Raw genomic sequence first — 27,926 nt, 5'->3', positions numbered from 1 at the left:
GTAACACAAATTTTACCTTAAAAAACAGTTATTTTACAAAATTGCAGTGTATCTGATTTTTTCAGCAGGATGTTACCAGAATAGTAAATTATCTCTATAATACCACACCTAGGAAAACATTTCTAGATCTAGCAGACATTCTTACACATCATAGAGTGAAATTATATTGCTAGTCTATAGTTTTTCAAAGTGCAGCTAATTTAAAAACTAAAGTTTATATTAATGTTGGACTTTATGTTTTTCATTTGTAATTTTGTTAATCTCAAGGTGTATGGTTGCACATAATTATATACAAATACTTTTAAAGTTGAACAAACTATTATATGGCAAAATGCCATATTGCTGCTTTAAGCTTTTTTTCTATTTAAGATTTTATTTATTTATTTGACAGAGAGAGAGAGAGAGAGAGATCACAAGTAGGCAGAGAGGGAGGCAGAGAGAGAGGAGGAAGCAGGCTCTCCACCGAGCAGAGAGCCCAACGTGGGGCTCAATCCGAGGGCCCTGAGATCATGAGCCGAAGGCAGAGGCCCAACCCACTGAGCCACCCAGGCACCCCTTAAGCTTATTTTTTCTTAACATGATGCAGTACACAGCAGTGTTACTAAGAAGGCTGGATGTGCAGTTTGAGTACCATGAAATATTATATGTAGTCAGCTTTTGGTAAGACAAATTTGGACCTTAGTCTAGAGATTTTACAGCAGTCGGCATTTAGGTGGCAGTTGAAGACTTGAAAATAATTGAGATCACCCAGGTACACTGAATAAGATTAAACACAATTGTGTTGAAAGACAAAGATGTAAGTGGAAGAAGGACAGAAGTTATAGGATGGGGGCGCCTAGTTGACTCAGTTGGTAGAGCATCCAGCTCTTGATCTCAGGGTTGTAAGTTCAAGCCCCATGTTGGGTGTAGAGATTATTTAAAAAATAAAATCTTTTTAAAAAGAAAGAGAGAGAGAAGTTAAAGGAGGAAAAAAAGGAAAGTGGATGAAGCAGGACCTTGGCAAAAGCCAGCATTGGGCCCTGGTGCTTATGGAGGAAAGTAGCTTTGAAGAGGCTTCAACTTTAAATTTAGATCAGACTACCTAAAGTTGGAGGCAGAAAAGTGGGAAACAGAGTTCTCTCTTGATGACCTCTATTTACTATATAAACTAGTAGCAAGAGAATCTTTATGTTTTTGTTATGCACTTAAGTGCAAGAGGACTTGGTGCTAGGACCTTAGGATACAGAAACAAAAGGATAGTCATGGTCCCTTGCTTTCTGATATTTACAGAGCTGCCTATTAGAAATACTCAATAAGGGGCGCCTGGGTGGCTCAGTGGGTTAAAGCCTCTGCCTTCGGCTCAGGTCACGATCCCAGGGTCCTGGGATCGAGCCCCACATCGGGCTCTCTGCTCAGCAGGAAGCCTGCTTCCTCCTCTCTCTCTGCCTGCCTCTCTGCCTACTTGTGATCTCTCTCTGTCAAATAAATAAATAAAATCTTTAAAAAAAAAAAAAAAAAAAAAGAAATACTCAATAAGTATTGGATACTATGGGAACACAAAACAGGAAGCCTAACCTAGTCTAATTTGAAGACAGTCTGCTCCAGGAAATGACTTAGGCTAATTCCTGAAAGTCTAGAAAGTCACTGGACAACAAAAAGGTGAAGTAAAGGAGTAGGAATTAAACCTATTGGACCAGCAAATGGAAAGACCTAGACACTAAAAAGAGCATGGAAGGTTCTCAAACAAATCTGAAAGGAATTCTTCAGTATAGCTGGAGCAGAAGGTGCAAGAGCGAAATTGGTGAGCTTATGTGGGCTGTACAGGTGTGTAGTAGCAAAACATCAAAAAATGTTAAAAGCTACATTAAACTAGACTGATCTGAAAGGCAAAAGAAAGCCAGTGAAAGGTTTTCCTGAGGACAGCTACTTCAGGGCAATACTGAAGCAGTACCTGGTAAGTCAGGATGATTGAGTGCTACATAATAGTTGTGTCTTCTGGGGAAAAGTCTGGTAGAGATGGAGATGATTTACAGTATTCAAAGAGGTATCTAGAAGAGTGATGTGGAGAGAAAACTTGGTGACTGAGTACAAGTTAGAGGAGAAGATTTTTTTAAAAGAGTCAAGGATCACTCCTAAATTTATAATTTTCGGTCAGCCAGATGGATAATGATGCCATATTTTGAAATTGTGAAATTTGAAGTCTTTGTAAAATAGCTGGGTGGCCACTGGGTTTATGAATATGAGGCTTAGGTGAGAGACCTGGATTGATTAAATTGATGTAGAAGAGGATATCATTTTGAGTTGATTAGGAGAACTTATTATTTCATCAAAATATAAATCAAGATTTACATGTATATGTAGGTACATATGAATTAATGTTTTGTAGTTAATCTGCTTCTCCCCACCCCCTTTTGTTTCTATGTTTTTAAATAGTTCTGGGTTATTTCCTCTTCTTGCAAATGCTGCCATGTCTGTGAAACCAACATTGCTAAGTTTGTATGAGATCTATTACCTGCCTTTGGGTAAAACACTGAAGCCTGGTCTACAAGGATTGCTAACTGGCATTCTGCCTGGCTTAGAAGAAGGATCAGAGTACTATGAGAGGTAAGATGGTACTGTTATTAGTGTAACTAAGTAAGCAAAGTTATAGATTTGTCAGCAAGCATCCTTGGTTCAATAATGTTTTAACATCACAAAAATTAATTGTTCTAAACACTTCAATATATGACCTGAAGGTTTCTATAACAACTAAAAAAAATATTGTAGTATGTATCTAATTTGTGTATTGCACTGAAAATATAGGTAGGTTGTAAGAACACAAACTTGGGAGGTAGATGGACTGGGTTCAAATCCTGGCTCAACAGACACCAGGCAGCTTAGAAAAGCTTTTCAACATTTCAGAACTTTATTCAGTTTCTTCATCTCTAAAACAAACAGTACTTATTCCATTCTGTTACTGTAATAATAAAATCACTTAGTCAAGTCCTAGCACATATAAGTTACTCAAAAAATTGCAACCCATAATTTAAAATAATCAATATGTAGGAACTTAGATGAATAAAAGAATGGGAAATTGGACCATGTGTTAACAGTTTTTAAGTTATTAGCGATGGAAAAGACCCTAACACCAAGTACAGTGCTGTTTCACTAGCTGTGACATGATGCTCTTGATATTTTAACTTCTTAAAGAAAATGAACTAATCTATTTTGGAGCCTATTACTGCTTCTTAGGAAATGTATAGTTATAGACAGTGCATGATGGCATTAACTATCTTTAGTAGCTAGTTACTAATATTCTTACCAAAAAGGAAATTGTGAGTTGAGGTGACAAAAACAGAAAATGCCAAGCTTATTTTAAGAGTACACTTAATGATTTGAATTTAAATAATTTATTCTGGTGTATTGACCAGCCACTCTATTTTATTTTGGTTCATATGTTTCTATAATGCGATAAGAATCTAATCCTGAAAATACAGGATTACCTTCCTCAACTACTTGGAGAAAATAAAATTTATGCCTAAAAACATCATTTTCTTTTGTTAACTTTTTTACTCACTTGCTTACAATTTTAGAAACATACGATGTAATTTCATTTAGTGTACAGCTGAGTTTTGTTTCTAATTGTTATATTCTAGGGAAACACTTTCTAAGTCTGTTAGTCACAATTAAAAATTTAACATAACGATTTTTATCAGTGTGGTATCTCTGATTTGTCTCATTATGTGTCTTGGTCCATTTGAGCTGCTATACCAAATTCTTCAGATTGGGTAACTTATAAACAACTAATTTGTCACAGTTCTAAAGGCTGGAAGTCTAGTATCAGGATGAGCAAGGTCATGTTCTGGTGACACCCTCTTCCTGGTTCATAACTGGAGCCTCCTCCCTGGTCCTCGCACAGTGGAGGGGACTACGGAGTTCTGTGGGATTTCTTTCATAAGAACACTAATCTCATTCATGAAATTTCCACCCTCAGGATTTAAGCACCTCTCAAAGGCTCTGCCTCTCCTGGTATCATTTTGGGAAGATAGGGTTTTAACATGACTTTTGAGGAGACATAAATACTCAGATTGTAGCATTATGTTTTAGCAGTTATTCTACACAAATTCTAATAAAGGGATTTATAACCATGTTCTTTTAATCCAAAGATATATTAAGGCCATGAGGGAGTAAAGTGTTGGGTTAAATCACATAGCAAGTAAACAGTAAAATGCATCATCAGATTCTTTTGATTCTGACTCTACTATACTACAATGTAATACATTTTTAGGTATTATGTTATTCTCTGCTTGAAACAAATCAAAAGTAATTTATTTTTAAATATAGTCCTTAATAAAGCAATAATGCATCTTTGATTTTGTTTGATTAAAGTTTTATGAATTGCAGGATGTGAGGGCAATCTCGGTGTGACATCTGTCACCCCATGGATCACTAGGGTTGATTCAACTGACCTGGCTGGCTAGGCAGGTGTCCTCTTCTTCCTTCACTGTTCTATGTGTGTCCCTCCTGAAGCTGTGTGCTTGATCAAAGCGGACGGCCTTCCACAATAGAGGAGAACCATTCTTTGGTCAAGGCTGTATGAGTAGCTGTGCTCCCCTGCGAGAATCTCCAGCAAACTTTCAAAGTTATTGTGAATTACATAATACGATTTCAAAGAGAAGGAAACATTTGGAGAACGTCCTTTCAGAATTCACAGGGGGAGCACCTGGGTGGCTCATTTGGTTAAGCATCTGACTCTTGATCTTAGCTCAGGTCTTGATCTCAGGGTCATGAGGTCAAGAAGCCCCATGTTGGGCTCCACACTGGGTGTAGAGCCTACTTAAAAAAAAAAATTTCATAGAAATTCAACAGAAAATATATTGTGCTGTAGGATTACTGTTAACTAAGATGTGTAGGACTGAAGATTCATTTTACAGATCAGGACGTGGAACTGAAGAAAGATTAAGTGACTTTTCCAAATTACACAGCTAGTAAATGGGGGAGCCAGGACTGAAATCCAGTCCTCTTGGAGAATATACTTCTAGTCTATCACACTTGTGTCCAGGGCAAAGCATTGAACAGTAGTGTGAATGCTTTCATACATTCTGGAGGAGAAGAATTTCTTTTTAACAACATGAAACTAAATGCTTGTCTTCTTAAGCCACTTTGTTTTGTACCTCAGAACAAACACCTTGTTGGAAAAGGTTGCTGCTGCAGTGGACCAGTCAGCCTTCTACAGTGCCCTCTGGGGTAGTCTCCTTACCAGTCCTGCTGTACGGTTACCAGGAATCACATATGTCCTCGCCCATTTGAACAGGAAGCTTTCCATGGAAGATCAACTTTATATAATTGGCAGTGATATTGAACTAATGGTATGTCTATGTATGATTGCTCACATAACCTACTTCTTTAGAGCTAGGCACACTGTTCCAGACAGATAGTGAGAATTGTGCCACAACCAGAGTTCCTGTTTCCATGGAACTTACATTTTTCATCAAGGAAACTTAAAGACCAAATTAGTCACTAAGTATTGTTTTTAAAAGCGTCAAAAAATTTTTTTCATGGAAAAGGAATTAATGATTATATGTTATCTTCAGCTGTTATTCAAGCAAATAAATGGTCTTTATTACCATCTTGCTAACTGATCAGATCTCTGTTAACATAGCCACATTAATTATATCATTCCAAAGGAGACCTTTTCAGTCATAGCTTCCATTATAGGAAAGATGGATTTTCAACAAAGTGACAGCCAGAATCTCTTTTGAATTTGTACAAGATATAGAACCAAAGGAGATGGTGAAAGATGGTACCCAAAAAAATCACATTGATTGCTTATACTTTTTAATTCCTAGATTAAGAACAGAAGGAATCCTTTTCTGTCTCTAGAGTGCTATACTATGAAAATTAGCAAGGAGTAAAAAACAAACCCTCAAAGGTCACTATGAAAAGTTTTTTTTTAAAAATTATGGTTAATCATCCTGCACTTTTTTCCTATGTGATTATAAAATGACTGAGATTTTTATGCAGATTTTTGGTTACATGTATTAAACTCTAATTAACATACACGGAAAATAACAACTTGTGTGTACTGTTTATGAATTTGGATAGATGCCTACAGTCAAGTAACCAATACTACAATCAAAATAAAGACTTTACATCACTCCAAAAGTTCTTCTGGGCCCCTTTGTAGTTATTTCTCTTCTCCTATACTCCCTGGCCCTTGCAAACACTGGTCTGATATCTGTTCCTGTAGTTGTACTTCTTCCAGAATACTATATAAATGGAATCATACAGTATCAGCCATTAAGTCTGGTTTCTTTCACTTTGTAGAACACATTGGAGATTCATCCATATGTTTACGCGTATCAGTGGTGTGTTCTTTGCTTTGCTGTGTAGTATCATGTTGCATGAATGTACTGCGATTTGTTTATTCATTCACCAGTTAATGAACATTTGTTTCTCGTTTGGGCAATAATGAATAAAGCTGCTTTAAACAGTTGCATACAGTTATTTGTGGAGACCTATGTTTTTATTTCTTGGGGAAATACCTAGGAATGGGATTCCTGGTTCACTTGGTAAAGATACATTTACCTTTTTTTAAATAACAACTTTATTGAGGTATAGTTCACATACCATAATGTTTATCCTTTGGAATTGTCTAATTCAGTGGTTTTTAGTATATTCACAAAGTTGTGCAGTTATCACTATCTAATTTTTAGAACATTTTCATCACCTCAAAAAGAAACCCCATAGTCATTAATCACACCATGTTTTTCCCTCACTCTTGCCCCTGGCAACCACTAATCTTTCTGTTCCTATATATTTGTCTATTCTGAACATTTCATACAAATGCAGTTATACAATATATAGCCTTTTATGAATGACTTCTTTCACTTATCAATATTTTTAATATTCATCCATGTTGAAGCTGGTATCAATACTTCATTCCTTTTTATGGTTGAATAATAGTGCATTGTGTGTTTAATACCACATTTTGTCTGTCCATCAGATAATTTTTTTGGCTATTATCAATAATGCTCTGAACATTGACATGTAAGTTAATAGATACCTTAGCAGGTGTAAAATATTATTGTTTTGATTTGCACTTCCCTAATGACTAATGATATTGAACATATTTTCTTATGGTTATGGTAATTTTTAAATCTTCTTTGGAGAAGTGTCTCCTCAAATTCTTTGCCTGTTATTTAAGTTGTGTTATTTCTCTTTTTGTTGTTGAATTGTAGTTCTTTATATATTCTGGATGTTAAGACCTTTGTATATATGATTTAAAACTATTTTGCCCATGCTATGGACTTGTCTTCTTCCTTTATTAATACTGTCCTTTGAAGCAGGAAAATTTTTATTTTGATCAAGTCCAGTTTATCTGTTTTATCTTTCGGCATTTGTGCTTTTGGTCTTAGATATTTTCTAAGAAATTTTATCTAATCCAAGATCACAAACAGTTATTCCTGTATCATCTTTTAGTGTATGTTTAAGTTTATAAGAAACCACCAAACTATTTTCCAAAACAACTATACCATTTTTATGCAGATTTTAAAATGTATTGTTACATTTCCTTTTAATAACTTAATGGAAATTTTAAGCAAGTCACTTTTTTATTTCTTTAAAAAACAAACGACATAATTGGAAAACTATTTGTAACACATCACAGAGGACTATCCTCCATATTATTCAAAGAGCTACTACAAATAAGTAGGCAAATATTAATAAGTATAAAAATGGATTTGAACAGATAACCTAAAGGAAATAAAACTAACTCAAACATATGAAAAGATGCTCAACATTACTTATGATAGAAATAAAAATATAACTACACTGGGATGCCAACTTTCATATATCAGATTGGCAAAAATGAAAAAAAAAACCACACATGGGTAAACATGGAAAAATAGAAATTGTCACACAAAGTTGGTGGGAATATAAATATATATAACCTTAAGGTAATGCATTGCATTATTTATATTGCAAATGCATATACCCCAAGACCCAGCAGTTCTATTTCAAGGGATTTATCCTATAAGAGTACTTGTATATCTGTATATTGCAGCATTATTTACAATAGCAAATATTTACAAATAGCAGAAATATCTTTCATCAGAAGCCTGTTAAAAAATTAGGATTCATCTATGAAATAGAGTATTTCTTTAGCCATAAAAAAAAAATAATGAATCTCTGTATACAGTGTTAAGGAAAGATCTCCAAGATCTGTTATTAAAAGAAAAAGGCAAAATTTGGGATATATGCACTTATATGCACTTAAATTTCGTAAGAAATATTCACTGGTTATACTGGTTGCATGCAAAAAAGGAAATTGAGTGGTTGGGAGACAAGTGTGGGAGAGAACTTTTTGCTGTGTATACTCTTGTGTACCTTAATTTTTTTAAACCATCGTAATGTATTTACCTATTCCAAATACTGTAACTACATTTAACCAGTGATAAGAAACTGAGAAGGATACTTCTGTCTGTTGGGGAAAATGAAGTGTTCCACTTGCATGGTAAATCTTTCCCAGTGTAACAGGCAGTAGATACTAAAGGCTCTCTTATTTCAGGTAGAAGCAGTAAGTACTTCAGTGCAGGACTCAAGTGTACTTGTACAGAGAAGCACGCTGGACCTCATACTCTTCTGTTTTCCATTCCACATGAGTCAGGTAAAACATTAATAATGATATTAATATAAGGAATTCTTTGGAAAATCATAGGTTCCTGATGTGTAGTTATTTTTTAAGTTGGATTTAAGTTGAATTCTTTTGTTTTATGAATGGGTAAGTGCAATACATACTACATACAATACATGCAGAGCTTGAACTCATAACTCTAAGATCAAGACCCGAAGTGAGATCAAGAGATGAACACTTAACCAGCTGAACCAGGTGCCCCCAACAGTTCCTTTTTTAAGGAGTAGAATTTGTGGAAATTTGGGGGTAGGGGGTGGGGGGAAGTTTATTGATTTGCATAAGAACATGGAAATGGAAATAGATTATTTCATACCTTTAAAAAGAGTTCTAACCTGTAAGAAACAAGAGATAATCATTGCTAGCTCTGAGTGAGGCAGGACTCTGAGACCCAGGCCTTCTGCTCAGCTGTTATGTCTGTCCTGATGTAACTTACCTTTTCTTGGTTTGGCGATTTGGTGATGTATGTCAAACTCTTAGCAGAGTTGGCTGTTTGAAAGCCAAATATTCAGTTACTGTGACATTCTCTAGTACTTTTATTACAAATGAGAACAGTTAACAAATCATGAGTGAAGTGTTTCATTGGTGAAAATGTAATCAATGTCTTCATTTTTAACCCACTGAGCCGCCCAGGCACCCCTCAGTGTCTTCATTTTTAAAGAGGTAGTCTGAATTCTTTTGAGTTCTAAACTTTGATGAGGAGTTATGTAGAACACCAATATGTGAATATTCAGAATGGAAGAACAAAAGTAATAAGATGGAAAATTTCTACCTTGGAAAAGGATGTTTATTTCTAAAAAGTCATTAACAGAAAAGACTATTATTTGGGGGTTTTGTAAGAACTATGGTTAGTAGATAACTAGTGAAGTTTCATTATCTGTCATGCTCACATTTTTCTTTATTACTTTATTCAGTTTGAAATTGAATTATTAATAATTGAAGAATTTCACACTTCATTGCCTATTGTCCCTAAATGGAACATAAACTGTCTGCTTTGCTGTTTCTGAGATTTTCCACCCTTAAACCAGAGTCTTTTATTCTACCTCTGGCTTTTCACAAACACCTGCTGGGACATCAGCATAGTCTAAATTTATCAGTACAAGGGTGTGCAAACAGCTCATCGGGTAGTAATGAGTTCGATTTTTTTAAAGATTCATAAAAGAAAGCAAAGAAGAATATGCTAAAGTAATGTATATGGCTTAAAAGCCTAAAATATTTATTACCTGGGTCTTTATTGAAAAAAAATGTATTGACCTTTACTCTTAAGCTTTCCCATTGTTTTCTTCCCTTCTAAGCATTCAGCATTATTAGTCCTTCAGTATACTGATAGGTGACTCAGCAAGATCTGAGGGATTAAGTCATGGTAGACTTAAATTGGGAAGAATTTAGTTTGTAATCTCATTAGACCAGTGTTTCTCAACCTTTTGTTTAGCTGAATTTCCTTCGGTACTTTTTTAATATACCAGCCAAGAAGATTTTCTTAAGCCTTATCTTTTATAATTTGTATAATAAAACCAATAACTGTTTAATTTTTTTTTTTTGATAGGTACCCTACCCACACCCAGTTACATCTTTCCCCTGTTACTCTACTGGATTTTTAGATTACTGAGAATAGGGATGAAGACAAATCATCTTTGTTCCCCACATTTCCTCTTTCCAAATCTTTTATATATAATAAATTTTAAGCAAATATTAATTGTAATCGTAACTTAAGAGAGCCTTCATTACATTGTCCCAAAAGTGATTGCTGTTAATAGCTTCAGCAGTTAATGGGTTCCTAGAATCTCTCTACTTATTTCATGGAAAGTTGGCCCAATCTCTAATAATTCCATATTAGAAATGTGTGGTAATGTCAACAGTAATCAAGAAGTGACTTCTTACTTTCTTAAGAGTAGTTTGGGAGAGGGGAAGGTGCATGGGTGGCTCATTCAGTTAAGCAACCGACTCTTAATTTCAGCTCAGGTCATGATATCAGGGTCCTGAGATGCAGCCTATATCAATCTCCATACTCCACGGGGAGTCTGCTTCTCTTCCTCTCTCTCTGCCCCTGCCCTCTCCCCACACGCTCACATTCTCTAAAATAAATAAAATACATATTTTTTTTTAAAGAGAAGTTTTGTTTTTGTTTTCAAAATATGATTGGGAGACATTTGTATTTTTTGAGAAAAAAAATTTTTTTTAATTTATTTAAGAGATTGAGAGAGGGCGAGCAAGCACATGTGCAGAGGGGAAGGGAGAGGGAGAGAAGGAGACTCCCTGCTGAGCATGGAGCCAGACATGGGGCTTGATCCCACAACCTTAAGATCGTGACCTGAGCCAAAATCAAGAGTCCAACACTTGAAAAAAAGAAAAAAGGAAAAAAGAGTCCAATGCTTGACCAACTGACTACTCAGGCACCCCAAGACATTCGTACTTTTCAGGATTTTGTGAAAATATCTGTAATCTTCATATCTGATGTTAGATCAGCAATTCTCAACTGCTTTAGTTTTAAGACCCTATTACACTCTTTAAAAATATTGGGGATCCTGGGGTACCTGGGTGACTCAGCTGGTGAAGCATCTACCTTTGGCTTAGGACATGATCTCAGGGTCCTGGAATCAAGCCTCATGTCCATCTCCCCCCTGCTCATATGCTCTCTCTCACTTTCTACCTCTCAAATAAATAAATAAAATCGATGATCCTGGGGCACCTGGGTGGCTCAGTTGGTTAAGTGTCCGACTCTTGATTTTGGCTCAAGGAGTGATCTCAGGGTCTCAAGGTCCTGGGATGAAGCCCCACTTTGGGCTCCCCACTGAGTGGGGAGTCTGCTTGAGGATTGTCTCCCTCTTCTTCGTCTGTTCCTTCCCCTGCTCATATGCTTGCTTGCATGTGTGTGCCTGCTTGCTCGCTCTCTCTGTAAAATAAATAAATCTTGAAAAAGAATATTGAGGATCCTAAAAAAATTCTTTTGCTGATGTAGGTTATATCATTAGAAATTAAAACTGAGAGATTTTTAAATATTTACTAATTCATTTAAATACAACAGGTAACAGGTGACTCAGTCAGTTGGGCATCTGCCTTCAGCTCAGGTCATGATTTTGGGGACCTGGGCATCAGTCCCAAGTTGGGCTGTTTGCTCAGCGGGGAGTCTGCTTCTCCCTCTGTGCTCTCTCTTTTTCAAATTAATAGGTGAAATCTTAAAAATAAATAAATAGAAATAAAGATAACAGTAACAAAGTTATCATGTTTGTCTAGATAACATTTTATAAAGTAACTCTGCCAACACATTAAAAAAATTGGTGACTAGAGAGAGTAACATTGTTTTATTTTTCCACAAATTAATGTCTGGTCTAATAGTACAGAGCAGAATCTGCTTCTGCGATCAGTCTTATGATTTTTTTCTTTCGGTTGAAATATATGGGAAAAAATCTGCTCTCACTAATACATAATTGGAAGAGAGGAATGTTTCAGCAGTCTTTTGTTGTTGTTGTTAAAACAGCATATTCTTCTATACTACACCAAAACTCAGTAAGCTGTAGTTCTAAGAAAATTAATTGCAATATGGAATCTGAAACCAAATCAGTGAACTTTTCATATTCTGTTTCATGAAAATCTGCTAATCTGTCTTGTACTTTGAATACATCTTTTACCCAAATAAGGTTTTGTTTCTTTGCTGGGCATGGGGTAGGGCTTGAACTCAGGACCCTGAGATCGAGAGCTTAGCTGAGGTCAGGAGTTAGTCGCTCGACCAACTGAGCCACCCAGATACCCCCAGACACGCTTTTATAACATCATGATTGGTTATTTGGAAATGCTACTTCAGTGAATTATGCAGATCTTCTAGAGATCAACACAATAACAGACTATCACATTGCTTACTACTACCACCAATCTCATGGGCAAAGTTTTTTAGGTATTGGGAAGCTTTCAAGCTGATTTAATTTAATTCAGTATGTACTATTTTGAGCCAAATACAGATTTTCTAAAATTCTAATTTTCTTGGGGTGCCTCACTGGCTCAGTTGGTAGAGCATGTGACTCTTGATCTTGGGGTTAAGTTTGAGCCCCATGTAAGGTATAGAGATTACTTAAAAATAAAATCTTGAAAACACTTCTAATTTTCTCTTGGAAATTAGATGAAAAATGAAGCTCAAAATTTATTATCTGTAATGATGAGTATTAATTGTTTTTCTTGAACTGACAGTCTCACTTTATTTTTGAGAAAATACCTGCCATGTATTCAAGCCTGAATAATTGTAGTTTGTATCATCAGTCCCTCTTTCAGGTAAAAGTGGTACAAAAATGGGTAGTACACCTCACAATTCAAACAGTCACGCAGGTGCTCTTCCTCAAAATATCCGTCATGTAATGTCAAAGTGTTTTGTGTATACTCCCCATTTCATTCCACAATATTAAAAGACTTCTGTGCAGGGGCTAGTATTTAACAAAATAAACTTTTTTCTGCTTCATTTACAACATTCCTAAGTGAAACTGACTTTTTTCCCTTTGTTTTTAATTTTACTGTAAGTACATGAGAGTAAAAAATCCCCTGCCTCCAAGTACAGTAGATGCCACTGCTGTATTTCTTCTGTTCGTGCTCAGGTACTCACAGGTTTGCGAGTATCAGGAACCACACTTTGCTTAGAATTGCTTAGATTAATAAAAATCAGATGAGTGACCACTTTTTCAGCTATTGATGATCTGTGTTCTGTAACATCTCAGTTAAATTTCTAAGATTCCTTTAAAACAAATAAGCTGGGTGAATCCTTTTCCACTACTGTCAAGGAGCATAGTACTGAAAAGTTGACAAGTCAATGATTAATAAGTCTGTTCTCAAAAAAAAAAAAAAGTCCATTCTCTATTCAGGTGAGTCACTAACCAGGTATTTGAATTTGGTTAAGTACTCAGGCCCCGTGAGGCTCTGGTTTTTTATTCTAGAGTGATTTTTAGACTAGTTGATTTCCACATTACCTTCTAATGTTCAGATTCCAAGATTCTATTCTAAAGTGATTATCTAATAATATTCTTAAAATTAATAGCTATTTAATTAACTGCCTTCCTTTTATTTTTCTTTTAACTTCACCACTTTTAGCTAAAACCAGACCTTCATTAGGAAATCATTTTTTGAACATCTAATTAAGGCTGTTAGGAAAAGAAAAAAATGAATTTTCTCTTTAGAAGATCTGGAGTAAAATTTAAAAAATAAGATGTGTTAAAGGTGGGTGTGGGTACAAAAGCATTCATTATATTGTTTTCTTTATTTTTCTATATGTTTGAAAGACATAAAACTGTTTAAAAGGTTAGGAAGTGAAAGACTTGGAATTGATGAAGATAGTGAGCTTCTAATGTAATTACCAGCAGTTGACACCAATATGGATGTGAAAGACTATGATTTTCTTGAATCTGTTCCATTTTGCTCCATTTTTGTTTGATTGTTTTATGTCAGATCTTGCTAATGTTGGATAGGACAAAGAACTTTAAACTGGAGATTAAAATAATTGAATTATGCAACTAAATAGCTGTGCTACCTTTTCTTACTGATCTGTAAAATCAGTAATTTTTCCTGATCTGTAAAATGGAAGTAATCATTCCTGTGTTTGAACAGTCATATCAGTCCTATATGAAACTACCTCCTAAGCCCTAACATTCTGAGTATATTGCAAGGTGAGATTGTTTTAAAGGGTAAAGAAAGGAGTGTGTGTGTGTGTGTGTGTGTGTGTGTTTTAAGATTTTATTTATTTATTTGACAGACAGAGATCACAAGTAGGCAGAGAGGCAGGCAGAGAGAGAAGGAAGCAGGCTCCCTGCTGAGCAGAGAGCCGGATGTGGAACTCGATCCCAGCACCCTGGGATCATGACCTGAGCTGAAGGCAGACGCTTAACGCACTGAGCCACCCAGGCGCCCCAGGAATGTATGATTAAGTCCAACCACATTTCTAATTTTTTCAGGCCACTCGACCAGATATGATCAGGATCTTGTCAGCAGCCCTTCACGTAGTACTGAGGAGGGATATGTCCCTGAACCGGAGACTTTACGCATGGCTTCTTGGTAGGTGTTTGATGTGTATGGTCTTAGCTGAGGAAAGACAGAGGGAAATTTGCCATACATAAGTATTATCAAGTTGTGTGTATGTCCTAAATGAAGAAATTTGTAGTCTGCCTAAATAAACAATAAAAATATAAATAGTATATTATATGAAGAAATTTCAAAATCTTCTAAACAAAAGAGGCTATTTTAAACCATAAGTCATGTTTCCTTTGACAAGATTTTTCTCTTATAAATTGAGGCTGTTATACTGTGAGTATGTAGACAAAGAAAGATAAATTAATAAATGAAATAATAACATAATTTCTAAGACTTTGAAGTCATCAGAGGAATCAGAACAATTACTATTACCCTGCACATGGTTCCTTACCTGTCTCGCACTCAAGCAGTAAGTTCTTTGTTCTTCCATACTTTCTGTGAGTGTTTGGCCTGTCTTCACAACTCCTTACTGCCCAGAGTGAAAAGCTACAATGTAATTTTTCTTGGATTTTCTGAATCTTCAGTTATTTCACTCTTCGTAAGATTGAAAAAAAAAGAGAGGATAATGCTAGAAGAATACTATGATACTTATGTATTGAATTGATTTCCCTTTATTAAACTATCTAAAATGATCTCTCTTGCTGACATTGATTGGGCTACTAATTGGTAAGTGTTTGGTGCTGGTTTTTGAGATATTTGCTGTTTTGATATTTAATGAACAACAGTTTTGAGAATTCCATTTTAATTTTTTGTGCTGTTTGTTTCCATGGAGGTTTTGATAACAACGGTGCTATCATAGGACCCAGAAGCACAAGACACAGTAATCCTGAAGAACATGCCACTTACTATTTCACTACCTTTTCAAAAGAATTGTTGGTCCAGGTAATGAATGCTTTCACTTTATTTTTTGGTTACCCCCCGATCAATGGAGTTACTCAGCAAGTCTAAGACAAGGTCCTGCCTGAATTAGTTCATCATTGAGGGGTGGAGATAAGACTCACAAATATCCTAAGAATGACTGTAACGAGCAAATGATTACAATAAAATGAGTAAGTAATCTTAAGATAGACTCTGTAAGTTAAGAAATTTTTTCTTAACTTTGTTCTCATGACTTTATTAATATATAGTTTCATCTTCTCACCTGTCTGCCCTATGAATTGGAGCTCTTCCAAAAATGAGCTAGGACCTGTGTTATTTTTCCTCTGAAGTCTCATGGAAATTTGGGTTGCAAGAGGAATCTAAATGTGGTAAAACTACTATGTAATGGAAAGCTTAAAATGAGCCATAGTTTTATTTTATATTATTTTTACTTTAATTATGAGATATTAAAGGTAACTTATAACAAATAGAAAATACATGGTATTTGAAGCATTTTTAAATGAGTGAGGTTATAAGAATACAGTTTTGAGTTACCAGTGGGAAGACAATTGCATAGTAGCAGACACTGTCATGGTACTGTGGCATACTTTGGGCCCTGTTGATGATGATATTAAATAGAAACTTTTTAATCTTTCAGGCGAAAAGTCAAAATAACTCATAAATTTATTTTTTTAGATTTTTTATTTAACTTTTTCACTCTTTTTCTAGAGAAAATGTAAGCACTCTTTTTTTCCCTCAAGACAATTGAATATTAACTTTTTTCCCCCCCCTTGGCAGGGGAAAAAGCTAACTTCAAAGAACTTCAGAAAAACAATAGATGTAAATCTCCATTATGGTCATGCTTAAATTATTTCTTAAGAAAACGTCTTTGCATCTGTTTATTTAAATGACTAATATACTTTTTCTTTTTTAAAGGCAATGGTGGGGATCTTACAAGTGAATGGATTTGGAGAAGAGAGCACTTTAATGCAGGATCTAAAACCTTTTCGTATTTTAATCAGTTTACTTGACAAACCTGAGCTAGGTAATATATACTGTCCTAGGGCATAAGATCATGTGTGGTTGTTTTGTACTGTTTCATAATAGAAATAAGACAAAGTCATTACATAGAGAAATTTCTGTATTTTGAGGTGACTTTCAAATACAAGTTCTCAACAATTTCTTACCTCAAATTTACTGTAGAACATTAAGAAGATACAGATGTATACATCCAAGCCATATGTTCTTATATTTTATCTTATGCTATGTATGTACTATACATATACTGTATATATTTTACCTTGTACTCTATATGTAATGGAGGAGTCATCTTAAAGATACTATCTAAGCTCTTCTTAATCCTGATTAAGTTACTAAAGCATTTATGATTTGTCATGACTGTGTCTTAGAGTTCACAAGATTCAAGGACTGGACAAACATATCTGGGTTCTGTCCCTCATCTTGATTCCCCACATCCCCCTTGTTTTGTATGTTTTCCCTATCTTCTTTGTATATTTCCCAGATATTAGATATCTCTATTAGGAAGTTAGTTATGGCAAGTGAGAGAGAAATTAAGAAAAACCAAAAATATTAGAAACAATAAAGTGAAAAATAAAGTATGTAATTTTACTAAGTTACATGCAAGTGTTTTAGCAAATATTCATGTCTTCGCACTAACTCTTAAAATATAAATGAAGAATTTTAAATATAAAAATAATTTGAGTTGCATTGTTGGCTTTGAGAATTTATTTTAGCTATTGTGTGTTAATAGATGAAGTCCAGAAGTATTTTTAAGGAGATTAGCATCTGTTGTAGCAAAATTTGCCTTGTGCATTTTTGTATCATTTAAAATAACATTAGTACTAATATAAATATTTATTGAATACTCACTGTATTCTGGGACCTATGCTCCTCACCTTACAAATATTTTTTCCCAATCCTGTAACAGCCCTGTAAGTTTGGTATTATCTTCATTCTAAATGAGGAAACCAGAGCTCAGAGAAGTTAAGTAACTTTTTCAAAGATATTGCTATTAACTGCCAAAACACACTTCCTTGATTTTGTAATTTTTGTTATGTCAGCCTGTTGTTTAGCAAACATTTGTTCAGCTCAAAATGCGAAGTTCAGTGTAGCTTCCAGAAAAAAAAAATTTTGTTTTCAAAATACTAGGTTTTTTTTTTTTAATTTATTTATTTGACAGATAGAGATCACAAGTAAGGAGAGAGGCAGGCAGAGAGAGAGGAAGGGAAGCAGGCTCCCTGCTGAGCGGAGAGCCCCATGTGGGGCTTGATCCCAGGACCCTGGGATCACAACCCGAGCTGAAGGCAGAGGCTTTAACCCACTGAGCCACCCAGGCACCCCTCAAAATACTAGTTTTAAAGCATCCTGTGATCAGGCCAATTTGTAAGTAATCCTGATTTGTCAATGCTAATTAATTATTGTCTTTAATATGTATGTTAATTTTAGGACCTGTAATCCTGGAAGATGTCCTAATTGAAGTATTTAGAACATTATATTCTCAGTGCAAAGCAGAATTGGATCTTCAAATGGAGCCACCCTTCAGCAAGGATCATACTCAGTTAAGCAGGTGGATTACCAGAAACCTAAGCATGATATAAAGATGTTCTCACTTATTCATGAAGTAGACACTACTCTATGAAATTTTTATTCTGAATGATTACATCTGATTTTAAATATGACTGTATTTGGCAATGTGAACTCTCATAATTAACTGCACTGATCTTTCAAACAGGCATTTTACAGCCTGGCTACTATACAGTAGAACCACCACATTCCAGGGTTGGTTCTCAATCTGTCTGGTTAGAATACTGAAGTTTAGCAATTAATGTGAAGATACAGATTCCAGGCAATTTATTCACACTTTCCAAACTCAGAAGTGATTAACTGCCACATGTCAGTTGGGGATGAAAATTGTACCTTGCTTGGTACTAGGCCTGGTTGTTTGCATGGGGTTGTGCGTCTTGGTTACTTGGCACACTCAGGAGACCGAATTATAGTTCAGATAAAGATTGACCATAGAGTTAAATGAGTCAAAGGGCACCAGTTGTTCTTTCAACAGGTTTGGTTTTTTTTTTCAAGTTATGGTTATTTCTTTTTACAGGTATATATATATAAATATATGTATTTTTTAATCCCTGGGGAAAGTCATGTAATTTTAGTATATGCTTTTCTCCAAGTCAGTTGTAGATTCATGTTGACATGGTCTTACTTTTTCATTTCTTCTCTACTTTCAGCAGCCTGCCTGTCTTCCAGTCTCATCTATCATTATGACAAAGGTTTCAAGACTATAGTTTCTTTTACTTAATTTGCATTCCATTTGTGTCTCCTTCATGGGCTTTGGAGATAACCTGGGCTTTCCTAAAACACAGTTTTACATATTAAAAAATTTTTAGACAGTTTTTGATTTCTGATAAATATTCCTGTAATTTTTGTTTGAGAAGTTAATATTGACTACCCTGGTACTCGATTTCATTCTGTATTCTGCCTGATAATCTGTATTGCCCTATAGAGTATTCAGTTAGTCTTTCATGCTATAATATGCTAGCTGTATTGATAGTACCTCACTATATATAAAAACAACTGTTGTAATTGTTAGGACGGTTGGCAGGAGATGGTAGGTAGGTGGGTGCTTTATAGTTCCCCATTTGAAATAATTTATTTTTCTCTGATGGAATTTCAGTAATCTTTTAATTTCAGTAATCAACAATTTACAGTATTGTTTTTCAGCTAAGAATAATGATTTTCAAGGGAAACAGAAGAATGTAATGCCAAATTAACAGGCACTCAAAGTTCAAAAATAACTTGCTCTTCTTTTGCTGAAAGCATAGATATTTTTTCTTATAGGCTAATTTCTGATCTTGATCATACATTTGAGTTATGAAAACCTGAATTTGGAATAGTAACTACACATAAAGTGATAAAATGTCAATGTATAAAAATTACTTGTGGCCATTTTCTCACTAGCAAGTGTTCTAGCAGCTACCTAGGAATATGTACTACCCTAACAACATTGCACTCAAATTTAATTCTGGGAAAAAAAAATGTTAATATTTCTTAGTTTTTGTTTCTCTTTTTCTTTTTTAGTAAATTAAGGGAAAATAAGAAAACAGCAGAGCTGATTAAAACTGCCAACCTTCTCTTTAATTCCTTTGAGCCTTACTATATGTGGGATTACGTTGCACGTTGGTTTGAAGAATGTTGTAGGTATGTTAAACTGTTCTATTTGTTTTAACTTAATAGCGTCCAAAGTCGATTTTTTTAAGTTCAGTCTAGTGAAAAGAATGTTCTTTTATTTATATTTATATATATATAAAAAATATGTTTTATATATATACATATACATATATATATATATTTTTTTTTTTTTACTGCTACTGACAACTGTTAATTATTTAATAACCATAATCTGGCTCTGTCATGTCACTCTAGAACATAGAATTATTGATTGTATAATCTTAGAATTGAAAAGTTTAGAAAACAAGTTATTTAGTTACCAGCATAAATGATAGATTTTCCCTCTCCAATCTATAATAATCTGGTTTTTCTTCGTTGTAAAGAAAATACCAAAATTTGTGGCTGCTACCTCGGCACACTTTACAAAAATGGTTCCCACTTTTAATAACAAATTCCTTGGTCATTCTTATGTTTTTAAAATCTTGGAACCAGCCCATAGTGTCACTGTTGAATGATAAATGCCCTCTACCTCTTACGGCATAAGGTTTAAAATCTTTGAAAACCCAAGAATACTGGTGAACCTGAGTGGAATCTCTGGATTCTAGACCAAATCCTCTGAGAACCAGATTAACCTCTCAAGCCTTGGGAGCATGTAGTCAAAAGTAAGCATGTGCGATCTTGGAATAAGAAGTCTTTTAAAAATACAAAACAGTAATCCCTATGATGGTTTAGAAAGTTGTTTGCTTACTCATTCAGCAGATAATGAGCACCTAGGAATATAGACAGTTCGAGTCTTTCTGAGACCTTACAGTGGGAACAAGTAAAACATGCACATGCTTATTCCTAGTATTAAATTAAAAATTACCTTGGGGCACCTTGGCTCAGTTGGTTAAGCCTTTGGCTCAGATCACGATCCCAGGGTCCTAGGGTTAGGCCCTCTCATGTCCTCAGGCTCCTCGATCAGCAGGGAGCCTGCTTCTCCCTCTTCCTCTGTACCTGCCCCCCCACCCCCATTTGTGTTTTCTTTCTTCATCTCTCTCTCTTAAATAAATAAATAGTCTTTTTTTAAAAAGTTACAGATAACCTTAATAGATTAAAATGTGGTAGCAATATTGAGGAAATTATGAATATCTTTTTGCCACCTAGCCGTGGCCTGGGTTTCCACCTTCATTTCTACATTCGCAAAGACTCATCTGCCTTTATTTACCTTCTGTACTGTGCCCTGAACACACAGGGCCTGAGCTGTCACTCCTGCTGCTGAACCTTCACTTGTGTTATTTCTTTTAAAATATTATTCCCCCATCTGGGAGGTCCTATGGGGAAGTGACCCACCTTTCAGTAACCTTCCATGACTCCCTCAAATCTCCCATCAGAATCAACTCCTACACTGCCAAATTGGTATATTTATTTGTCTGTATGCTTATATTTTTGCTGGTTAGGGACTCTACCATATTCTTTGTATCTTCAGAGTTTAGGGCAATATAATATCTTATATAGAACTAATATGATTTAAAGTGAATGTTTGTTGGAGGAATGATCAGAAGAGGCTTCCTGGAGGAGATGTTTGATCTTAAACCATGAAGGATGGGTGCATTTTGGATTTGAGAGAATGAGGTTGAGGGAGGACAAGTTGGTATTTATAAAAAAAAAAAGCCCTGAGGTTATCAATCAAGCAGCAAATAATCCATTTTAACTAGGAGATGATAAGTGTAGTGGGAGCAAGTCCAAAAAAGTGAGATCCACCCAGAACGCTTGGAAGTGCAAGATGGGGGTTCCAGGGAGTTTAAATCATTAGGAATCTTGCTTTGGAAATTTTCCACTGAGAGTTAAGTGTCCTGGGGAAAGGGAATATTCACAGGAATATCATTGTGTGTGTCCCAGTGTTGACTCTCATTAAAAAGAAAGTGATGTATATGTGATATGAATATTCGTATCACTTATACTTGATAAAGTGAATTTTGTCCTTTTAGGAGGACATTGCACGCCAGACTTCAGATTGGACCTGGAGATAGTAGTGAGTCATCTGAGTTACAGCTGACGAATTTCTGCTTACTGGTGGATTTTTTGTTGGATATAGTTTCTTTGGTAAGACCACCTTGGTAAAAAAAAAAAAAAAAAAAAAAAGTATTGGGGAAATGTAATAACATAGTTCAGGTATTTCATGTTGGAGACAGACTTCATCTTTAAATAAATTTCATCTTTAAAGTTAAATTGATTTTTTTCCCTTTTGGCTTAGCTTTGTTTTTTCATAAATTTTTCCAAGTGCTTTGTCCTCTGACATACATAGGATACATAAATAAGTCTTATGTACTCCATGGAATATACTTCATAGCTGCGTGTTATTGAAATTTAAATGTTTAGTGTATAGTGGTCTAATGCTGCATTTATACTCACTAATAATTCTTTCTATTAAATGAAGACTGTTGGAAATCTTTTCTCCTTTTCTCTCCTCAATTCTTTGCTTTCTCATTTTGAAGCCTACTAGAAGTATGAGGGTGCTGTGTCAGGTATGACTTTCGGCCTGTCTTTTGTCTTTAACTGATTGTATTCGCTTTTTTTATATTATAATTTCTGTAACATAGCAAATTAAACTGGGGTTATTTTATAATATATACCTTGAAGTACTTAAATTGAGAATTTGGCAACAAATTATTTAAGTCAGTAATAAAATGAGCATACAATGTTCTTTAAGAGCATGATACGTATAAAATATTACAGATGACTAAAATTATTTCTTTTGTTATATACATTAAAAATAAGTGAAATAATAGAATTTGGGGGTTATACATTATATGAACTTTTCTCATTTCACTTTCCATCATCAGGAGACTTATATTGAAATCCAGACAGAACATTTGCCCCAGTTGCTGCTCAGGATGATTTCTGCCCTGACAAGCCATCTCCAGACATTGCACTTGTCTGAGCTCACAGATTCACTCAGGCTCTGCTCAAAGATCCTTAGCAAGGTTCAACCTCCACTCTTATCTGCCAGCACTGGAGGTGTATTGCAGTTTTCAAGTGGGCAGAGCAACTCAGTCAAAGAATGGGAAGACAAAAAGGTAAGGTTTGCTATTATTTGGGGGATTCGACTAATTATATTTCTTCAAAGCAGAATATTTTGTATATAGTCATTTAAACATTAGTGAATTTTTTTCTAGATTCAAGTGTTGTGGTTCCAGAATTCCCTGCACTTTCTATTCTTGGTAAATGTAATCAACCCAGAGAACATTTCTGGACTTTGATCCTGTTAAATGCCCCTAATATTTGAGAAATTAGCTTTAGCCACATCAGAGGCTTAATGCAGGTACAGGGGCAGAGTTTAAGGAAGGAGCAAGCTGATCCGGTTCTGAGCAGCCTTGGGAAGTACTGCCTGACCTCCCGTCATCCAGGGGAGACACACATTTCAAGGCTACAGATTGTAACAATGCTCAGTGGTCTGGCAGTTTCCAGGAGAAACAGCCTGCCTCTTTCTTCCTTTCCTAGGTAATCGTGATGTCTAATTTACCCAACCATTCTTAGGTCTTTCATTTTTATATTATATTACTGTTTGACAACGTTTTCGTAAAGATCATGGCAACGGATCCTCAAAATGCCTGGAGAAGTAGACAGGTCACATATTGTGTTTTGTTTTGTTTTAATATTTTTATTTATTTATTTGACAGAGAGATCACAAGTAGGCAGAGAGGCAGGCAAAGAGAGGGGGGAAGCAGACTCCTTGCCGAGCAGAGAGCCCAATGTGGGGTTCGATCCCGGGACCCTGAGATCATGACCTGAGCCGAAGGCAGAGGTTTAACCCACTGAGCCACCCAGGTGCACTGTAGTCTTCCAGATTCTTACTGCTACTTTTATGATGTTGAATAGAATTACACTAATTTTAATGTCTGGCCATAGTATCATACTTAAAACACCTGTGATGCATCAATAGAAAAAAACATGTATGTAATTCCATTGAGTTTAGGCACAGTGGCTGTATTTTAAGACAAAGGTTTAAAGTTTTATAGTATTCAAGGTTCGTTACCTAAATCCTGGGTTTGTATAGTTGCCCTTACTTTTTCAGTTGCTTTTTTTTTTCCAGCCAGGCAAAATATTTTATCAGGATAGTCTAATATAAGCTTTCCCGTCAAATATTAATCCTAAAATTAATCCTAAAATTAATTCATACGAAATGAATGTCACTGACCCGCAATCAATTTAAATATATCCCAGGATTATCCTACATAAACTAAAACCAGTCTTTTATTTTCCTTCCTACCTGCTTATTATTTGTATGTGACATATATACTGATTCTGTTGTAGGAGATTTATTTTGTTCTGCTATGTCCTTAATTTTTGCCTCTAGGATCTTCTTAGAAATTAAACTAAAATAGGTACTAACTGCTTTGGAGTGGTTTTTTTTTGTTTTTTTTGTTTTGTTTTGTTTTTTGGAGTAGTTTTTTGTTCTTGTTTTTTGAATGAGATTAGTTTGCGTAGGGGGAGGACCTCAGGATTCTCTCAATAGCATATTCAAATATGTGAATATTTACCATTAGAAAATATCTGGAGGCACTTCTTGATGGTTACAGGTTAAAGTAAATTGGAACATCTATTCATATTAAGTGAAGGATAATTAAATACACTTTTTTTTTAACATAATGGTTCATTAACCTGAGAGTACGCTTTTCCCCTCTCTCTTCGGTTTTCTTCTATATTCTCGGGCCATAAAATGTTCTTTACTTTTTTTTTTTTAACTGAAACACAATGGTATTCTCTTCACTGAAATGTCTAAAATTTATCATATTTGAAAGCTAAGGGTATTTTCTTTATTCCTCTTAAAAGTGTAAGTGAAGGAATGATTCTTTTAAAAAATTGTGACTCTAATTTTGTCTCTATGCACTTAGCACATTTTTATAAAATCAGTGTATTAGATATCTATAACCAAATGTCCAAGACACGTCATTTCGTTCTCTTTTCAGAAAGACATTATAAAATAATCTGAAACATAGTTACATAATACAGACCATTCAACTAAATAAATGTATACAAGTTTAACTGAATTTATAGCTTGAATTCTATTAATGTAATGCTCATTGTTTTGTGATCCTTATATGAAAAAAATTAATATACAAATAATTTTATAATAAGTTAATGATAGTTTTATCATTTAAATAAGACTTCTTTTCAAAAAGGTATTAATATAAGGTTTTAGATGGCCTTTAGCCTTTCAAGTAGAAATGTCAACAGTTCAATTCTGATAGCTGCCTCTGAAGTTTGGTATTATAATATGAAAACTTCTCATATTATTATAGTGAGAAGTTGTGCTAAAAATATCATGAAGTTTAGAATCACCTAAGCTAAGCTCATCTAATAACTACTAACCTTATTTGCCATGTAAACTTGGGCAGGCTTTGTTTTTAACTTCAGTGTGCTTACCTTTGAAACAGAAAATAACCTCTTTATCCAGTACCCACTCTGTATTCAGTGGTGAAGTAGACACAGTCCCTGCCTTCCTGACCCATTTTTGCTAGTTGGGAGACACAACATTAAACAAATAATTGCACATTTAATTATAGTTGTGATAAACACATGAAGGAAAATATAGAGTGGTGGGAATATTGAAAATGCTGTGATCTGCCCTTGATTGTGGATTGTTTGAGTGAAGCCCTAGAGAATTGAGGGTGGGATGAGGTAGAGAGAAGAGAGCTCTTGAGAGAAGAAGCATTCCCAAAGCCTCTTTGGCAGAAAGGAATGCTGTGCCCGAAGCAAGGGGAAATGCAGTCTTGAGATAGGCAAGGGCCAGGTCATACAGGGCCTTTTCACTATACCCTGGCTTTTATTCTTTATTTTGGAAGCAGTGGGAAGACGCTAAAGAGTTAAAAGGCAAGTGACATAACATGATTTGTGTAATAGATAAATTACTTAGCGGTGTGCAGCATGGATCTCACACAGCATGGATGTGGGGAGACCAGTAGTGCGGGTGACAGGTGGTGGTAACATGCTAACAAGATGGGGGCGTGAAGACAGAGAAATAAATGGATTAGCTGCACATGTGAGAGCAGACAATCAGTAAGCCCTAGTAATGGATTGGTGAGAGTAATGAGTGATCACTAAAATTTATTAAGCGCTTAACTAACTGGCAGGTACTAGGCCGTGTGCTTTAGATATACTGTGTTAATCCCAACAGCAACTGTGAAATGTAGGAACTACTGTTATCTCAGTTGTATTTATCAGGAGACTGAGGTTTAGAGATGTTAACTAACTTGCCAAGCTAGTAAGTGGGAGAACCATAGCTGACTCGCAGGTGAAGTAACCTTCACCGCTGTTCTGAAGTGGATGTAGGGGAAGTGTGAAGGAAAGGTGGAGAGGATCCCAAGAATCTCCCCTAGGTTTCTGTCTTCTGATTTGATGGTTGGTGGTGTCATTCACTGAAGCAAGGAGCACTGGGGGAGGCCCAGCTTCCCAGCAGCAGAACATTTAGTTTGTATCTTCAATAAGATCACTTTCTAGTTACTAAAAAGTCCTCTTATTCAAATTTAACTTATGCTCCGGCACAGTCACCAAGCAATTCATGATATGTACTTTTGTTTCCTTAAACTAAGTCAGAAAATAAGCTTGGTGATTGTACTGCTCCTATCTTTGTAGGAAGGGGATGGTTAATGCGTTCCAGCCGTACTCTAGCAGCTGGTCTTTCATTAATATTTTAATTGTCTTCCTATCTTTTCCTTCAGATCACAAACTATTCCCTTTATTCCTAGTACCTAATATAGTGCCTGGCACACAATGTGGGTTCAATTACTGTTTGTTGAAAGAATGTAAGATTAATGGCACACATTTAAATAGTACTTTATGCATTTCATACAGAAATTTCACATTCTTGGGTTCTGAACAGATGACCTATTAGACTTTATTTCTAGTTTTTAAAATTTCTCATTCCTTGCGTTGTTGAGACATTAGGAAAGTGATTTCCTAAAGTAGACTGAATAAATTGTCAGTCATTTGAAAACAAGGACTATGGATCCTACAGATTTGTGCATATACATATTTTGCCCTCAAGAACCCAGCCTTAAGCTATGCATGTAGTAAATAATAAATACTTAGCAAATGAGTTTATATTAATATATTCATTAGACCCATACCACTATTTCCTAATGATTATTGTAGACATATGAATCAGTGTTAGAAACTATTCTAAGATTCATCCAGACATGTAAGACAAAGTTTTAAATCATCTAATCCAAACTGACTTCTCTTAAAACATGGCCATTTTTAATTTTTAATTTCTAATATACACACTTAACCACTCAGCCTTTGTTCTTTTTAATATCTATCAGGTCTCGTCAGTTTCTCTTGAAAATCCTACAGAAGTGTTTGATGATGGAGAAAATCCGCCAAGTAGTCGATCATCAGAGAGTGGATTCACTGAGTTTATACAGTATCAAGCAGACCGAAGTGACGACATTGACAGAGACCTGAGTGAGGGGCAGGGGACAGCTGCCATCCCCATTGGCAGTACATCCTCTGAGACAGAAACGGCCTCCACTGTGGGATCTGAAGAAACCATCATCCAGCCCCCTTCCATAGTCACTCAGGGGACAGCACCTCAAAGTGGGAAGACAGCCCAAAAAACTGCAATGCAGTGCTGCTTGGAGTATGTCCAGCAGTTTCTCACCAGACTTATCAACCTCTACATCATTCAGGGTAACACTTTTTCTCAGGCTTTGGCTGCCGAGCATCCAGGGGATCTCAGTCGAGAGCGAGAGCAAGGAGAGACTCCCAAATGGGACAGAGATTCGCATGGAGATGTGAAAGAGAGAAACATAAGTAAACAGAAAACGTCAAAAGAATACCTCTCTGCCTTCCTCTCTGCTTGTCAGCTCTTACTGGAGTGCTCCAGTTTCCCAGTTTACATTGCTGAAGGGAACCATACCTCAGACTTACATTCTGAAAAATCAGAAACTGGTAAGGTCATCTTGGCTTTATTTAAATATTTTTTATGGCATTTTTTTTTTTTTAAGGAGCACTCAGATCTTAAAACTGGGACCTTTTTTTTAGCCAGTTTCATAAAGTGTTATTTAATTTGTAGATTTTTCTAATGAAATATTATCTTTATGGGGAGATATATATTGACATTGGAAAATGTTGTGATTTTGGTGTCTTTCACAGTTTGCTTGCAAATGAGTAGAAACTAAGAAGGACATAAACTCCTTTCTCTGGGGAAAAGTAATGCAACTTTTAGATCCATTGG

General features: G+C 35.4%; 1 protein-coding gene across 1 annotated transcript in view; it reads left to right on the top strand.

Moving 5' to 3' along the window:
* The window catches only part of DOP1A (DOP1 leucine zipper like protein A), a 104,606-nt gene that overhangs the window by 39,808 nt on the left and 36,872 nt on the right, over positions 1–27,926 (top strand). Inside the window, exons 4-15 of the mRNA XM_080806957.1 lie at positions 2,413–2,583; positions 5,138–5,327; positions 8,528–8,626; positions 14,578–14,677; positions 15,426–15,535; positions 16,448–16,556; positions 17,978–18,098; positions 19,616–19,735; positions 21,676–21,790; positions 22,183–22,212; positions 22,531–22,764; positions 27,013–27,640. Coding sequence (XP_080663083.1) covers positions 2,413–2,583; positions 5,138–5,327; positions 8,528–8,626; positions 14,578–14,677; positions 15,426–15,535; positions 16,448–16,556; positions 17,978–18,098; positions 19,616–19,735; positions 21,676–21,790; positions 22,183–22,212; positions 22,531–22,764; positions 27,013–27,640 — 2,027 coding nt within the window. The remainder of the gene's footprint in view (positions 1–2,412; positions 2,584–5,137; positions 5,328–8,527; positions 8,627–14,577; positions 14,678–15,425; positions 15,536–16,447; positions 16,557–17,977; positions 18,099–19,615; positions 19,736–21,675; positions 21,791–22,182; positions 22,213–22,530; positions 22,765–27,012; positions 27,641–27,926) is intronic.

The sequence above is a fragment of the Martes martes genome (genome assembly GCF_963455335.1).
Source record: "Martes martes genome assembly, chromosome: 6".
In the NCBI taxonomy this organism is placed as follows: domain Eukaryota; kingdom Metazoa; phylum Chordata; class Mammalia; order Carnivora; family Mustelidae; genus Martes; species Martes martes.
The sequence above is the reverse complement of the archived record's forward strand: the minus strand, read 5'-3'. Positions and strand labels throughout refer to the sequence as shown.